This window comes from Diaporthe batatas, assembly GCF_019321695.1.
Source record: "Diaporthe batatas strain CRI 302-4 chromosome Unknown Contig00005, whole genome shotgun sequence".
Taxonomy (NCBI): Eukaryota; Fungi; Ascomycota; class Sordariomycetes; order Diaporthales; family Diaporthaceae; genus Diaporthe; species Diaporthe batatas.
Window position 1 is genome coordinate 2,835,866 of NW_025408552.1, and position 12,073 is coordinate 2,847,938.

Genomic DNA, 12,073 nt, shown 5'->3' on the forward strand with positions numbered 1-12,073 from the left:
TGTTACGTACTGTACAGCAGAGCAGCAGATTACACGCCTGCCTGTCCTCTGAAGCCAGATCGATGCACGCGGCCCAGGGGCTCCGGAAACCGACCCGCACTCGCACTGCCTTGATTGAGCAGACCCCTGCTCCCTAGACCGACCGCGCCTGCTTGGACTGCTGAGTCATTCAAGCCGCTCCTGCCAACAGTGCTGTGTGGTGGTAGGGAGTCTGCACAGCGGTTTGAGACAGACACCAGCGAAACAACCCCACCTACCGTCACTGGGTGACAGGGGTGGGGGCCACCCCGCCGGAGCTGCCAATGCAATTGCGGACTGGACTGGCAGCAAGCGTCACTCCGAAGCCAGAGCCGACATACATACCTTCCAAGGTTATTAGGTACCTGGGTGGGCAGTGTGGATGCACCTCTCTTTCCCTCTCTCCCTCTCTCACCGCACAGCCAGCCATCGCAACTCAGTCCGTCGCACACCCCCCCGCGCCTTCCCATACAGACAGGAACCATGGCTGCTCAAGTTCCACGCAACTTCAAGCTCCTCGCCGAGCTCGAGAAGGGCGAGAAGGGCATGGGTGCAGGCAAGTCCCATCACCGACACCGACACCGACGCAGACACAATCCCCACTGGTGTCGCAAGCAGCGAACATGCAGCCTAACGATGGTTTCCTACTGCAGGTGCCTGCTCATACGGTCTGGAAGACCCTGAGGATATCCTCATGACCAACTGGCGAGGCACCATTTGGGGACCCCCTCATGTGAGTCTACCTGCCCGGCAATAGATTCCATCTCCTTGGACAGTCGCGAAGCCGCCGTCGCTGCATGCTTGCTGACCACGGTCTTCTCTCGCAGGGCCAACATGAGAACCGAATCTACGAACTCAAGATGGAGTGCGGCCCGAACTACCCAAAGCAGCCCCCGATCTTCCACTTCGTCAGCCAGATCAACCTCCCCGGCGTGAACCAGCAGGACGGCCGCGTCGACCAGAACTCCGTCGGCATCCTCCGTGACTGGGAGCGAATCGCGACCGAGCTCTCCAAGAACCCCCGTCCCAAGGAGGACCCCCTGAGCCTCGAAGCTGCTTTGATTGCGATCAGGAAGTCAGTACAGCCTACGAACCTAGAGACCTTGGTGACAGACAGAACAAAACAAGACTAATATCGACGGGCATTGGCCTATAGGTACATGGACGAGCACAAGAAGCTGCCCCAGCCTCCCGAGGGCTCCAAGTACGCCATGTACAAGTAGATAGAGGCCGCAGTATTGGGGAACGTATCGGAATTCAGAGTTGAGAGGCAGGGGATCACAACGAAGTGCCTCGAGGGGCGCGTTATACCTGGCATACCTAGGTATCTAGATGTTGTAGAGTCCGCCTGCAGGTCAAGTATCTGCGAGGCAGAAATCTCTCCCAGAGGTATGCGCCCACGACAGGGTCTGTCGGTTTGACCCGGGCTCCGGTCTTTGCTGCAGCTGCTTCACTGGGAGCGAGAGGTGCGACTGGTGTCTGTCGAGGGGATGGTGTGATGAAGGAATGTCTTGCTTTCTTTTTACGACTGCATCTCTGGGGGGTTGTGATGGCACTCGGCGTAGACATGGGATTCTATTAATTCTTAGCAAAACACGGGAACCCTCCCCGCCTCATGCATGCTGAGATGCTCAAAGTCCACGCGCGCGACCGACATGGCCGACACGCGCTGATGCCGCGGGACCCACGTGATCCGATCTAGAGACTTTCAACCCCGGGGATTCGGGCAGAAGATTTCCTCAGGCCGATCAACACCACGCCGCCAACTCCACTGCCCGGAAAACAGCGTCACGAGCCCCATGGACTGAACACATTGACAGGGGCGAATCTGCGCCAGGTCCAATGAATGCCGTCGCTCTTCATCCCAGCCCGCGACTCGCGGCATAGAGTAGCATGTGCGACGCGCCCCACGCCACGCCATCCGTCTCTTCTGGTCGGATTTGACTCTCAGATGCTGACCCCTTGCTTTTCCTGCAGGCTTTGCTTTGTACCGGGCACTCCTGCGCCAGGTGCCACACATCTCCCTACCGGCTGACCTGACATCCCGCCCGGGATGGATCAACCCCATTCGATTCCTCATCCACGCGGGCTTCCGCCGCAACAAGAACGACACGTCCCCGCGCCTCGTCACGGCCGCCCTGCAGAGCGGCTACCGCTTCCTCACCATGCTCACGCAGGCCCATGACGCCTCCGCGCCGCAGCACAGCGAGATCGTGGCCTTCCTGCGCGAGCGGCAGAGCAGGTTCCCGCCCCCGCCGGCCCCGGGCGCCCGCGACCCGGAGGACGCAGACGAGAAGAGGCGCGCCGCGGCGCCGCCGCTCCTGACGCTGGTCAGCGCGCCGGGCGAGAAGCCGGTCTACAAGTCGACGGTGCGGCCGCGGCCGCTGGGCGAGCTGTCGGGCGGGGTGCGCAAGGTCCCCGTGCTGGACCAGACGAGCGCCGGCCACTCGTTCCTGCGGATCGGCAAGCCCCAGTCGCACTTCCTGGGCAGCTTCCTGCAGCGCAAGTCCAAGACGCGGCAGCGGCGCATCACGCTCATGCAGGAGCTGGGCGACGAGTACCTGACGCAGGCGGGCGACGAGGACAGGTGGGAGGAGCAGCTCGTGCGGCTGGCGCGCGCCGAGGGGGCCGGGCAGCTCGAGGGCTACGGCTCGGGGGGCGGGGATGATGACACGTATGTGCAGGCTGTCCACGTCGGGATCAGGGAGGCGGGCGAGGGGCTCACGAGGGAGGCGGAGGACATGTTTGCGCGGGCGAGGGCGATGCTGGATATTGTTGAGGAGGAGAAGAAGCTCGCTGAGGCTGAGGCCAAGGACAGGAAGAGGCTGAGGAAGAGACAACGCGCGACGAGGAAGAGGGAGGAACGGGAAGAGGCCGAACGGGCGGAGCGCCGGCGGCGGTGGCAGGAGGCGCGGGAGCAGGAGACATGACGTTATTGTTCTGGGTGATGAGATGTGTGCCATGAGCTAGTGATGATTTTTCATTCAGCTGCACATTACATCTTGAAGCTGTGCGGCTGCCCCCATCACGGCCATCATATTCAGATCCGGCTATAAACACACTTGGTCGAGCGACATGGATATGCTTTCAACCCGACTCTAATCCTGGCCACCCTTGCTGGCCTGTCCCAGGCTTAGCCAGAGCCTCGAACATGTTTTTTGTTCTTTTTGTGCCTTCTTCTCATGCAATCACATAAACGGCCGCCCTTGCAAACAATCCTAAAACCCAAGTTCTGCACCAGTCTTTGTTGCCGTCCAAAATGCTGCGTCGACAGCTGAGGGCCGAAACCCGGGGGACCGTCCGAGACAGGTGCCACGTCTGGCGAGTTCTGCAACACATAGAAAAGAATTAGCTATCGTTTGTGCAAGCAAAAGGGGGGGGGGGGCAACGATGGCTGTGAGAGACGTGAGTGGCAACGACTAGATGGCTTACCTGATAAGAAGACATTGACGTCCAATGTAATTAATTTCTTCCCGCCATCAGTTGGCGTCCCACTGCCGCTACCGAGCCCCGACATTCCATGCCCAGCTGTAGCACGGCTGAACATCTCGGTGAAAGTATCGATCGGCCATGTGCCCGTGTCCATCCCGACAGTCGTCGACGAAGTTGAGGCCGAAGTCACTGCCTGGCTGCCATTGGGCGAGGAGCCGCTGGGTGCAGGATTGTCAAAAGCCTCATCCAGCGTCCGCGACCAATCCTCAAACCGTCCCGCGGCCTGCTCCTGTCCTTGACCCTGACTGTCCTGTCCCGCTGCCGCGCCGTTCTTGAATGACGCCACGTCGACCTCGGTTGTCAGGTAGTCCTGACCGGGGTGTATCACGACGCCGCGAGCCTGCAGGTACACCTCGACCTCCTCCGGGTCGTAGAAGTCGCCTTCGAAGCCCGGCAGCCGGATCCTCATGCGAGGGTCAATCCTCTTGTCACGGGTCTCGCTGACCTTCGCGTCGAATGGTCCCAGGCCGAACTGCCCCCCTGGGTATTGGTACTTCATCTGATCAACCGTGCCCTGGTTGCCCACGCGGGCCTCATTGCTGGCGCCGGCGCTGGCGCTGGTGCCCTGCTGAAGCTGGTGCTGGCCAGAACCACCGGCCGCCCAGAAGGGGGCCTGCCACCAGTTGAGGGACTCGGAGGACGTCCGCTGGAGACATTGGGCGAGGCGCTCGCGGATCTTTTCAGCGGGCTCGAAGAGCAGGCAGAAGCCGAACGTTGAAGCGTATGCTTGCTTGGGCGGGTCTGGCATGGTGAGAAGCCGGTATGCGAGTTCCAAGCAAATCCTTTGCAGACGCCGGCCGAAGGTTGACTCTTCGAAGGCCATCGACTGGGGGAGTGGAAGCGAGGAGTAAGGGGAGATCGGGTAGGCTGGCGAGGCTGTAGAGGCCTGTTCGAGCATGTTCGGGTAAGACGATTCTGGATTCAGGTCAAAGGGGAAGCTGGCGTTCTCGAAGGTCGGCATAGTCACAATCTCGTAGCCGAGGGGCGTCTGCGGCACCGACATGATGGTGTTGGAAGGCAAGGCCATGGATACATCTGGTGCCGTCGTCTCGGCCTCGTGGGCGACCATGTAGCCTCCCCAGAGCGGGACGGTCGAGTTGCGTGCAGTTTGTACTATGGGCACATCTGACGAGCTCGAGTCTTCTGTCTGGCTTCCGCGGGGAGGTGGCTCCGGTGCAGAGCCCTCGGTTTGCTCGTCCTGCCCGCCATCTTCACTGGATCTTCTTGCGAGCGAAAGTATCTTCTCAGTGGCCGTACGAAGCTCATTAGCAAACCTCGGGGATTGCTCCAGCACCCCAAGGTTCACGGCGGAGTCGTGGAGCTTGAGGAAAATGTGGCTCAGCTCCTCGTTGTTCCCCTGAAGCTCTTCGACACGCCTCTCGAGGGTCTGGATGGCATTTTCCTTGCGACTCCTATAAGCTCGCTGTGCTAGGCGTATTTGTGTCCGTCGGCGCTACGCTCAGCAAGCAAGTCAGTCGCCTCGTGAAGCCTACACGGACGCGTTGTAGGGGTTACGGGACATCTTGAAAGAATTTGGTCACAGCTGGAGGTGGTGACAGCCCTGGAGGCCAGGGTGGGCAGGGGGAAGGGTGTTGTAGGAGTGTGCGGCGCGTGATTTCCAGGGTGTCTTCCGAGCCGCGAGCAAAGCCGCGAGGGGAGAAGAAGAGGAACGGGGCACATGTGCAATCTTTGGGGGAGAGGGATGGGATGACAAGGTAGAACATTGACCCACCTCCGCAGCTGTCTGGTCCTTTGTATCGATCCTGGGCCTGCCTCTTGCCCTCTTCGCACCGTCGTCGTCCCCATCCTCAGCCGATTCTGTTTCGGCGGTCGGGGGAGATACCTTGGCCCTCTTCCGTGGAGCAGTCTCTGGCTTTGAAGTGGACGGCTTCTTCGCCCTGCTGGTCCTGCCAGAGAAGGGCCCGTCGAGGTACTGTTCAGCGCTGAGAATCGAGAGATCTGAAGGCATGGCCTCGTGGCGCATGTTTAGTCCCAACGATGGCCACAACACCTAGGTACTGTTGTCCGGCCCGTAGAGTCAAGGTAGTATAGGCTGGGGGGGCAGGTGTGAGACAACCCAGCACTCGGCGGCTGGCTGGATGGAGTAGGTCTGGCCTGTGGCCCGCCAGTGGCTGCTCTACGGGAATATACTGTGGATTCTCCAGGTTACACAGAGGTCCTCTCTGGGCGAAGAGTGATAAGTCTAAATCCAGGACTGATAGTGGTCGAGGCCGGAGTGTGCTATAGGGTCTGGGGCTGTGGCCTGGCTGGAGAGGTATCTACGAGGTATAGAAGTAGTGATACTCCGTGGAACATGTAGGTATTCGTCTCCAAGAATGGGTTTCGATCTTCTGAAGGTGATGATGAGGTAGACTTGAGCTTTCCTGGGCACTCGAGAGTCTGATTGTGTCGGTCTTGGGGTCTGTTGATGCGTCCGGACCAAAGGTTAGCCAGGCAGCTTCCACCCGTCGGCGCGCCCTTGCAACAAGTATGTCCTCAGAATGATGACGCTGAGTAATGGAGAAGCCACATGTGTTTTTCCCCCAACAGTAGGCGAAAAGTCATAATGCAACTTGGCTCACCCCGTAGGCAGTGAAGCATAGTCGGTCACTGGCTTGTTGCCAAACAGGGGCCCGTCGTGGAGTCTGGCTGGGCTCAGATGGACATGATTACTCAACATTGGCCTGCGGGCCGACTAACTGCCCCTATCGTCCGAGCAATTCGGAGTCGTGCGAAGCAGTTAGCGCATGGTATGACTGAAGCTTACCGTCAAAGGCTTAGACGCAACGGCAAGCTGAACCCCCTCCGGCAGGTGGACTTATCCACGCCGGCTGACAATTGTCGTAGTACGACTTGCCGTGCGGCCCAAGTCAAATCATGGAGGTCCTGCCATGGAAAGTGACCAATTGTTGTGTCGCGTGTCGGAACAGCGGGACGTGTTGAGGTGCTTCTCGCGCGGTCAACTCGATACCACCCAGGTACGGAGTTTTCGCCGATGTGCCCATGACACGGAGCAGGCAGCTGGAATTGGTCAATATATATATGCTCATGTGCAAGGTTTGCAGGGAGACTCGGAATTATTTACTAATAAGAAGAGAACACGGTCACTGGGATTGGACAATCCGGCTCAAAATTCGGGGGCAAGGGGGCCATCATCCATGACATTGAAGCGGACGAACATGGACCATATCACCATTTCGACAGGGTCAGGGAGAGGTCTGGGGTGACCCTGCCAGGCCTGCTCCCCAACGCTTTGCATTCATGTACGGAGTACGGACCGCCGGACGAAGTGGAACACGGGCCAGGCGTTCAGCCCACACTGGCGTTTGCGAACTTGAATCCTGCACGCCAACGACTAGGCCGTCTTTTCGGACATCGCTTCACGGTGAGCCCTCATACAACAGCGGCGGCTTATTCCGGCGTTGCTACGCTGGACTCGCCCGTCGACAGACCAGTCTTCTTGACAGACCCAAGCGTGCCCGCAGCTCGCTTTGTGTGGCACCTGGGCTCTTCCCAAGACAACCATCTTCTTCTGTCCAGCACAAGTGGCTCCGCTGATGGCGGAGACGTTGACAGCTGGAAATGGCCGCAGATTGCACATCACAAGACTCATGAAACAGGCAAGAGGTACATGTCCGTGACCGGAATAAGAGCACAAACAGTGCTTGAGTCAAACAAAACTGCCATTGACATGCAGCTGTTTCCCCAACCTGTCAGGCCAAAGGCCTACTGATTGTGGATACTGGGGCCCACTTGCAAGCAGACCTTTGCCGATCTCGATGTGACCCGTTCAAGACACGGAAGATTCAATGCTCCCATCTTTGGTCAATAAAAATTCCTGTTCCTTTCAAGCACCAAGAAGGCCGACGAATTCCGGGACCAGCGGTGGGCAAAACCTTATGTCCGCCCCATAAGGACAGTGACGAGCATACTGTGGTATCAGGCCGGAAAGCGCCTTAGACGGACCATGCTTCCGAGTAAATACGGTAGCCCACTTCAATATTTCTGGTCTAGGCACTCCTAACAGCGAGGAAGGTATTGGTTGTCGCCGGAATAACACTTAGGCGGCCAGTGGAATGTACCTAAGTACTGTGACGAGGCTGCTGGCTGCTTGCCCCGGATCTATTTTCCACAAATGTAATTCCCGGCACTGAACATTCAGCCGTGCTTCTCGTTTTTTTGGTCCAACCGCGTGTTGCCTGGTGAACATCGGCCAGACTGGTGAAAAAAGTGATCATATACATAGGCTAGTAGCATGACGGCCGAACGGGTGGTGAGTTCTACAGGCGGCTTGAGTAGGATGCTCAGCGAGGAGTTTGCACGCTCTACATATGTATCCTTCTGACTCTACTTCCTAGGTACTTACTTTTTGACGCTTATTTCCGAACCCATACTACGTACCCAGGTACCCAGAACCTGCACTGGGTCTCGTGTGGGCTTCAATTCTCATGGCCAAATTGCTTTGATCTTATTTGCCCTCGCGATCCAGTACCTAGGTAGGTTAAGGACGAGCGCGGGGCGCTGTTGTACTGCACCATATCGTCAGCCCTGCTTTTGATAATGATCTTTCCTGGGCTGGGATTCCGGCTTCGTCGATAGCGCGCTAGTGACCGCTGCTTTTACCAGGCAGGTGTATCACTCGTCTTCTGGGAAGAGCGACGTAACCCATGACGCAGCTTCTTGGAGACCGGGCGAGAGGGACGGGTACGACAACGAGAATGCTACGAGATTATGTTCCTGGCTGCTTTATGAAATCAGCCCCGGAAAGTCTGGACGGCCTGGGTCGAAATGTATGAGGAATGGATTCCGGGTGCGAAAGGTGCATCAAGATGAGCAAGCATCTTCAGATGATAAGGAGGTGAAGACACAGCTTCAGGCGCCAAGGCGCGTGTCATGGGAGGAGGCTTGGAAGGACAGGAAGGACCCCGCCCCCGTCCCCCTCAAGATGCAGTCCCCTAGGAGATTGCCCCTGATGAGGCTGTCTCTAAGCGGGCTGTCCCCTAGGAGGGCATCACAGAGAGGGTGATACCCTGAGAGGTTCCAAGGTTGGAGTGGAGCCACCTGGGCACGGTCTCGCATTGGGCCAGGCAGAAATGCAACCAGGTCAAAACCACAGACTCATGGCTGATGATTGCCATGATACCTTCCGACCCCTTCCTTCGTTCCCAAGCTCTGCACAAGTGCTGATGCAGCAGCCACACGATCCACTTCAGGACCCTCTTAGTCTCGGTGCTTCACCTTCGAATGCCTTTGAATCATTTCCGGAGGACAGTTCAGACCCGTTTCTGTGTGATCCTAGCCGGAACGCAAAGTCACCAACTTGATAATGCGCAGCCGAGTGGATCAGCTATGGGCACTTGGAGGGGGAAATTAAGCCCGCAGTACGGCATGTCAAGGATGGTTGTTGGCCGATTACAGAAAGCCACCTGGGATCACTTGAAGTACGGGCTTATCCGCAGGTATATAATTGTATTGACCAGTATGTCTTTTTGTATGGCCTTGGAGTCTAGAGGAAGATCGACACTCGTTATCTTAGCGTGCTTGAGTGCAGGAAGAGTCGACATGGTACAATGGCAAAGCTCCTGCCTGCTGAATTCCATACAGACTAATGGCCGCTGTGACCAGATTGCTATTTGATCGAACCACGAAACATTCTATAGAGGCTCTGATGCCCTTGCCCAGTTGGCCCCATAACTTCATTCACTGCACTATTGTGATCATGCCATGCCGCAAAAGTGGTAGAGTACGACCATACCTAGGTATGTGCCACCTTGCTGCCCGTAGTGGGAGCTCTCTCCTAGCCCTCCGTCGTGTTGATCTTAATTTCCAAGGCTGTGGATGGGTGTTGAGCTCACTAGCCTTGAACTTGATACCCTATAACTAGCTTCTGTACCCTCTTGTGGATGATTCTCAGAGTGTGGAGACGGTCGTGTGTCTGACATGGTCACACGGCCTCGTCAAGCACGGGCAACTTGTGGGTGCGTGGTTGCAGTGGTATCTTTGCTTGATCATATCATATCTAGAGCCCGGAGATACCGCCCATGGTTCTCTATTCTGGCAAGGGCCTCGTGTAATGCGTCTTCCACTCGGACACGATCCTTGCTCTCTCGACTAAGCCCAACTCATCCAGCCAGCCTTCTAGCTCGGTGATGTAAGTCAGGATCACTATGAAGTAGTTGGTAAGCAAGATATGATTCCTCATACACGGATGAGGCCAGCAGAAGTGACGCGGGGCAAAGGATCGCTGGACATGACAAGAAATGGTGGAGTACTCACTCGGCTCGTCTTCCCCGCGCTCGGTGCGCAACACATCGATTGCCTCACGCAGGTATGCCTCCATCGCCTCACCATCCCCGCGGGCCTTGCTTACCTCCGCAAGCATCCTGAGAGCGTTCACCCGTGGCACCAGAGTCGGCGAGGACCGCAGAATCTGTTTGTATATTGATATGAGCTCCTCGTTCATATTCGGGTCCAGTCCGGCGTCCTTGTCCTTTGTGAAGCGATAATGGGCAGAATACCAGAGGATCTGGGCATACGAAGGCCCGTACTTGGGCTCGACCCTCCTCAGCGTGTCATCGATGTACTCCCCGAAATGTTTTGGTAGCTCGTTGGACTCGCCGGCGTACTGGAAAGACAGCCAGTCGTTGATCAGGGTCTTGCTGCCACCCCGGCCGCCCAGGAAGGATTCCCAGGTCTTGCAGTTGAGCTTCCACGCCTGAACGGCGAGCCTGTTCAGCAGGAATTCGTCTTCAATGCTCGCTATGTTCCGAAGCAGCTGGCGCAGGGGTATGGGCAGGTCGGTGTCGTCGCCGGAGAAGGCCACTGCCATGTACCTCATCAGAGCCTTCACGACGGCCGAGAACTGTTTCGCCATGGGTTCGTCCGGGAAGACGTTGCGGCGGGTGCTGATCATCAGGAAGAAGAAGATGTAGCCGGTGACGTTTGCCGGCTGGTGGCGGATCAGGGCGCCGAGCTCCTGCGGGGCCCGGCGCATCAGCACCAGCGCGTCGTTGAACATCTGCTTCTCGGCGGCGGCGGACCTCTTCAGGAGCGGCCTCTCCAGGGTGGCGGCCCTGATGGCGGAGCTGTAGCTGACCCACCGGGTCACCAGCTGGTCCGCCTGGCGCACCCGGTCAAGACCCTCGCCGGTGGTGACGACGCCCTGGAAACGGCCCAGTAAGTAGTTCTGGGCGGAGGAAAAGACGGCCTCGAAGATGCAGTACGAGTCCGGCGGCCGCACGGTCGTGATGGGTGGGGAGTTGCTCCGCTTCGAGCGGTATCTCTTGCGGCGCACGTGCTCAGCCAACCGGTCGGCGTCGACGGCCAGGCCATTCGAGAGCCGGACGGTGCGGCTCCTTGCTGTTACTGGGGTCCAGTAGGGCACTGGCTGTGTGTCGTTGGCGGGCGAGGCGAGCTTCTGAACAACGTCGTCATCCCGCCCCGCCCTCAGCCTGATGTTCTTCCGCAGGCCCCAGCTGATAAGCCGGGTCTTGAACATCTTCTCCCTTGAGTCACCGGATAGTCAGGAACTGAGGCTGTGGAAGAGACAGTAGGAAATGGAATCGCATACGACGCAACGAAGCCATGCTCCACCCTCATGATCCTCACCACTTCCTTGAGCGTGCGGTCCTCGTCCATGTACAGGCGCCTGATGGTCGGCATGTGGGTGTTCCAGTCGAAGGTGGACGGGCCCTGCCTCTGCTTGCCATGCACGATGACCGGCAGGCCATTGCCATCCACGACGGCATGGTTTGGAGCCATCACGGCGGGGCTGTGGGCGCGCAGGCACCGGTCAGGACCTAAGGCTCCCGACTGCGGCCCGTACGTAGAACAAGGCAAGCCTCGGACCGTGTGGGCGGCCGCCTGAAGAAAGTTCCCCCAATGTGTGAAGCAGAAGGTATCAGTGCCTGATGGGTCTTTTGGCCTTGGGCACGGGTCGCCGCACGAGCGTGTTGGTTTGTGCAGGCCAAGAGCGATGCGAGATGGAGCTGGCATGTGAACCAGGCTGTCGGTCGCGCGGGAACATCTGGGGGGAGACCTCTTGGGGGGTGTTCGGCAGCGGCCGCGTGACGGTTCTAAGATTAGAGTGACAGCCTGCTGTTCTGTACTTTACCGTGTTACTGTGGTAGAACCGAGTGTAACGCCACCGCAGCTCGCTTGACCCCATTCGGGTAGAGTGACATGGGCCCTGCCGCTGATATCTTGGCGCCGCACACCATAATCCTGCATTAGCAGCACAATTATGCTTTCTCCTGAAGCAACACAGGAGAGACCGGAAGTAGAACAGGGAGCCGACAAAAAGACGTGCTTTTATGCTGGCTCGTAAACCAGGCAATGAGAAGGCTGCGATTGTTTGATATCGGTATCGCCCTTCCCTTAATGGCCTAGCACAAATGACCAGATGGAGCACCGCTTGCTTCAAGGACCGACCAATGTCGGCATTGCTTATCATTCAGGAATGTATTGCCTACAATCCGTAGAGGAAGATTGCTTGCAGCTTCACCTCCTTTCCCGTCATCCTGCCGATTGTTACCCCGTCATAGCACAGCACCTTGGAACCCCC

The 12,073-nt window shown here is 57.8% G+C and overlaps 3 protein-coding genes across 3 annotated transcripts; 1 reads left to right on the top strand and 2 right to left on the bottom strand.

Moving 5' to 3' along the window:
- Positions 1-501: 501 nt before the first annotated feature.
- Positions 502-2,948, top strand: KVR01_005103 (E2 ubiquitin-conjugating protein MMS2; the record flags this gene model as incomplete). The annotated part of the gene is made up of 6 exons (XM_044782025.1): positions 502-574; positions 672-751; positions 846-1,093; positions 1,175-1,226; positions 1,646-1,706; positions 1,996-2,948. The coding sequence occupies 6 exons, from the start codon at positions 502-504 to the stop codon at positions 2,946-2,948; spliced, it is 1,467 nt and encodes a 488-aa protein (XP_044645548.1).
- A 288-nt stretch (positions 2,949-3,236) lies between these two features.
- KVR01_004887 (uncharacterized protein) lies at positions 3,237-5,494 on the bottom strand (the record flags this gene model as incomplete). The annotated part of the gene is made up of 3 exons (XM_044790734.1): positions 3,237-3,346; positions 3,451-4,963; positions 5,243-5,494. 3 exons carry the CDS (start codon positions 5,492-5,494, stop codon positions 3,237-3,239), a joined length of 1,875 nt encoding a protein of 624 aa, XP_044645332.1.
- A 3,468-nt stretch (positions 5,495-8,962) lies between these two features.
- KVR01_005218 (uncharacterized protein) lies at positions 8,963-11,610 on the bottom strand. Its single transcript, XM_044791826.1, has 3 exons — positions 11,081-11,610; positions 9,787-11,015; positions 8,963-9,675 (listed from the first exon to the last, which is right to left on the bottom strand). The coding sequence occupies exons 1-3, from the start codon at positions 11,503-11,505 to the stop codon at positions 9,560-9,562; spliced, it is 1,770 nt and encodes a 589-aa protein (XP_044645663.1). The 5' UTR covers positions 11,506-11,610; the 3' UTR covers positions 8,963-9,559.
- Between the last annotated feature and the right edge of the window lie 463 nt (positions 11,611-12,073).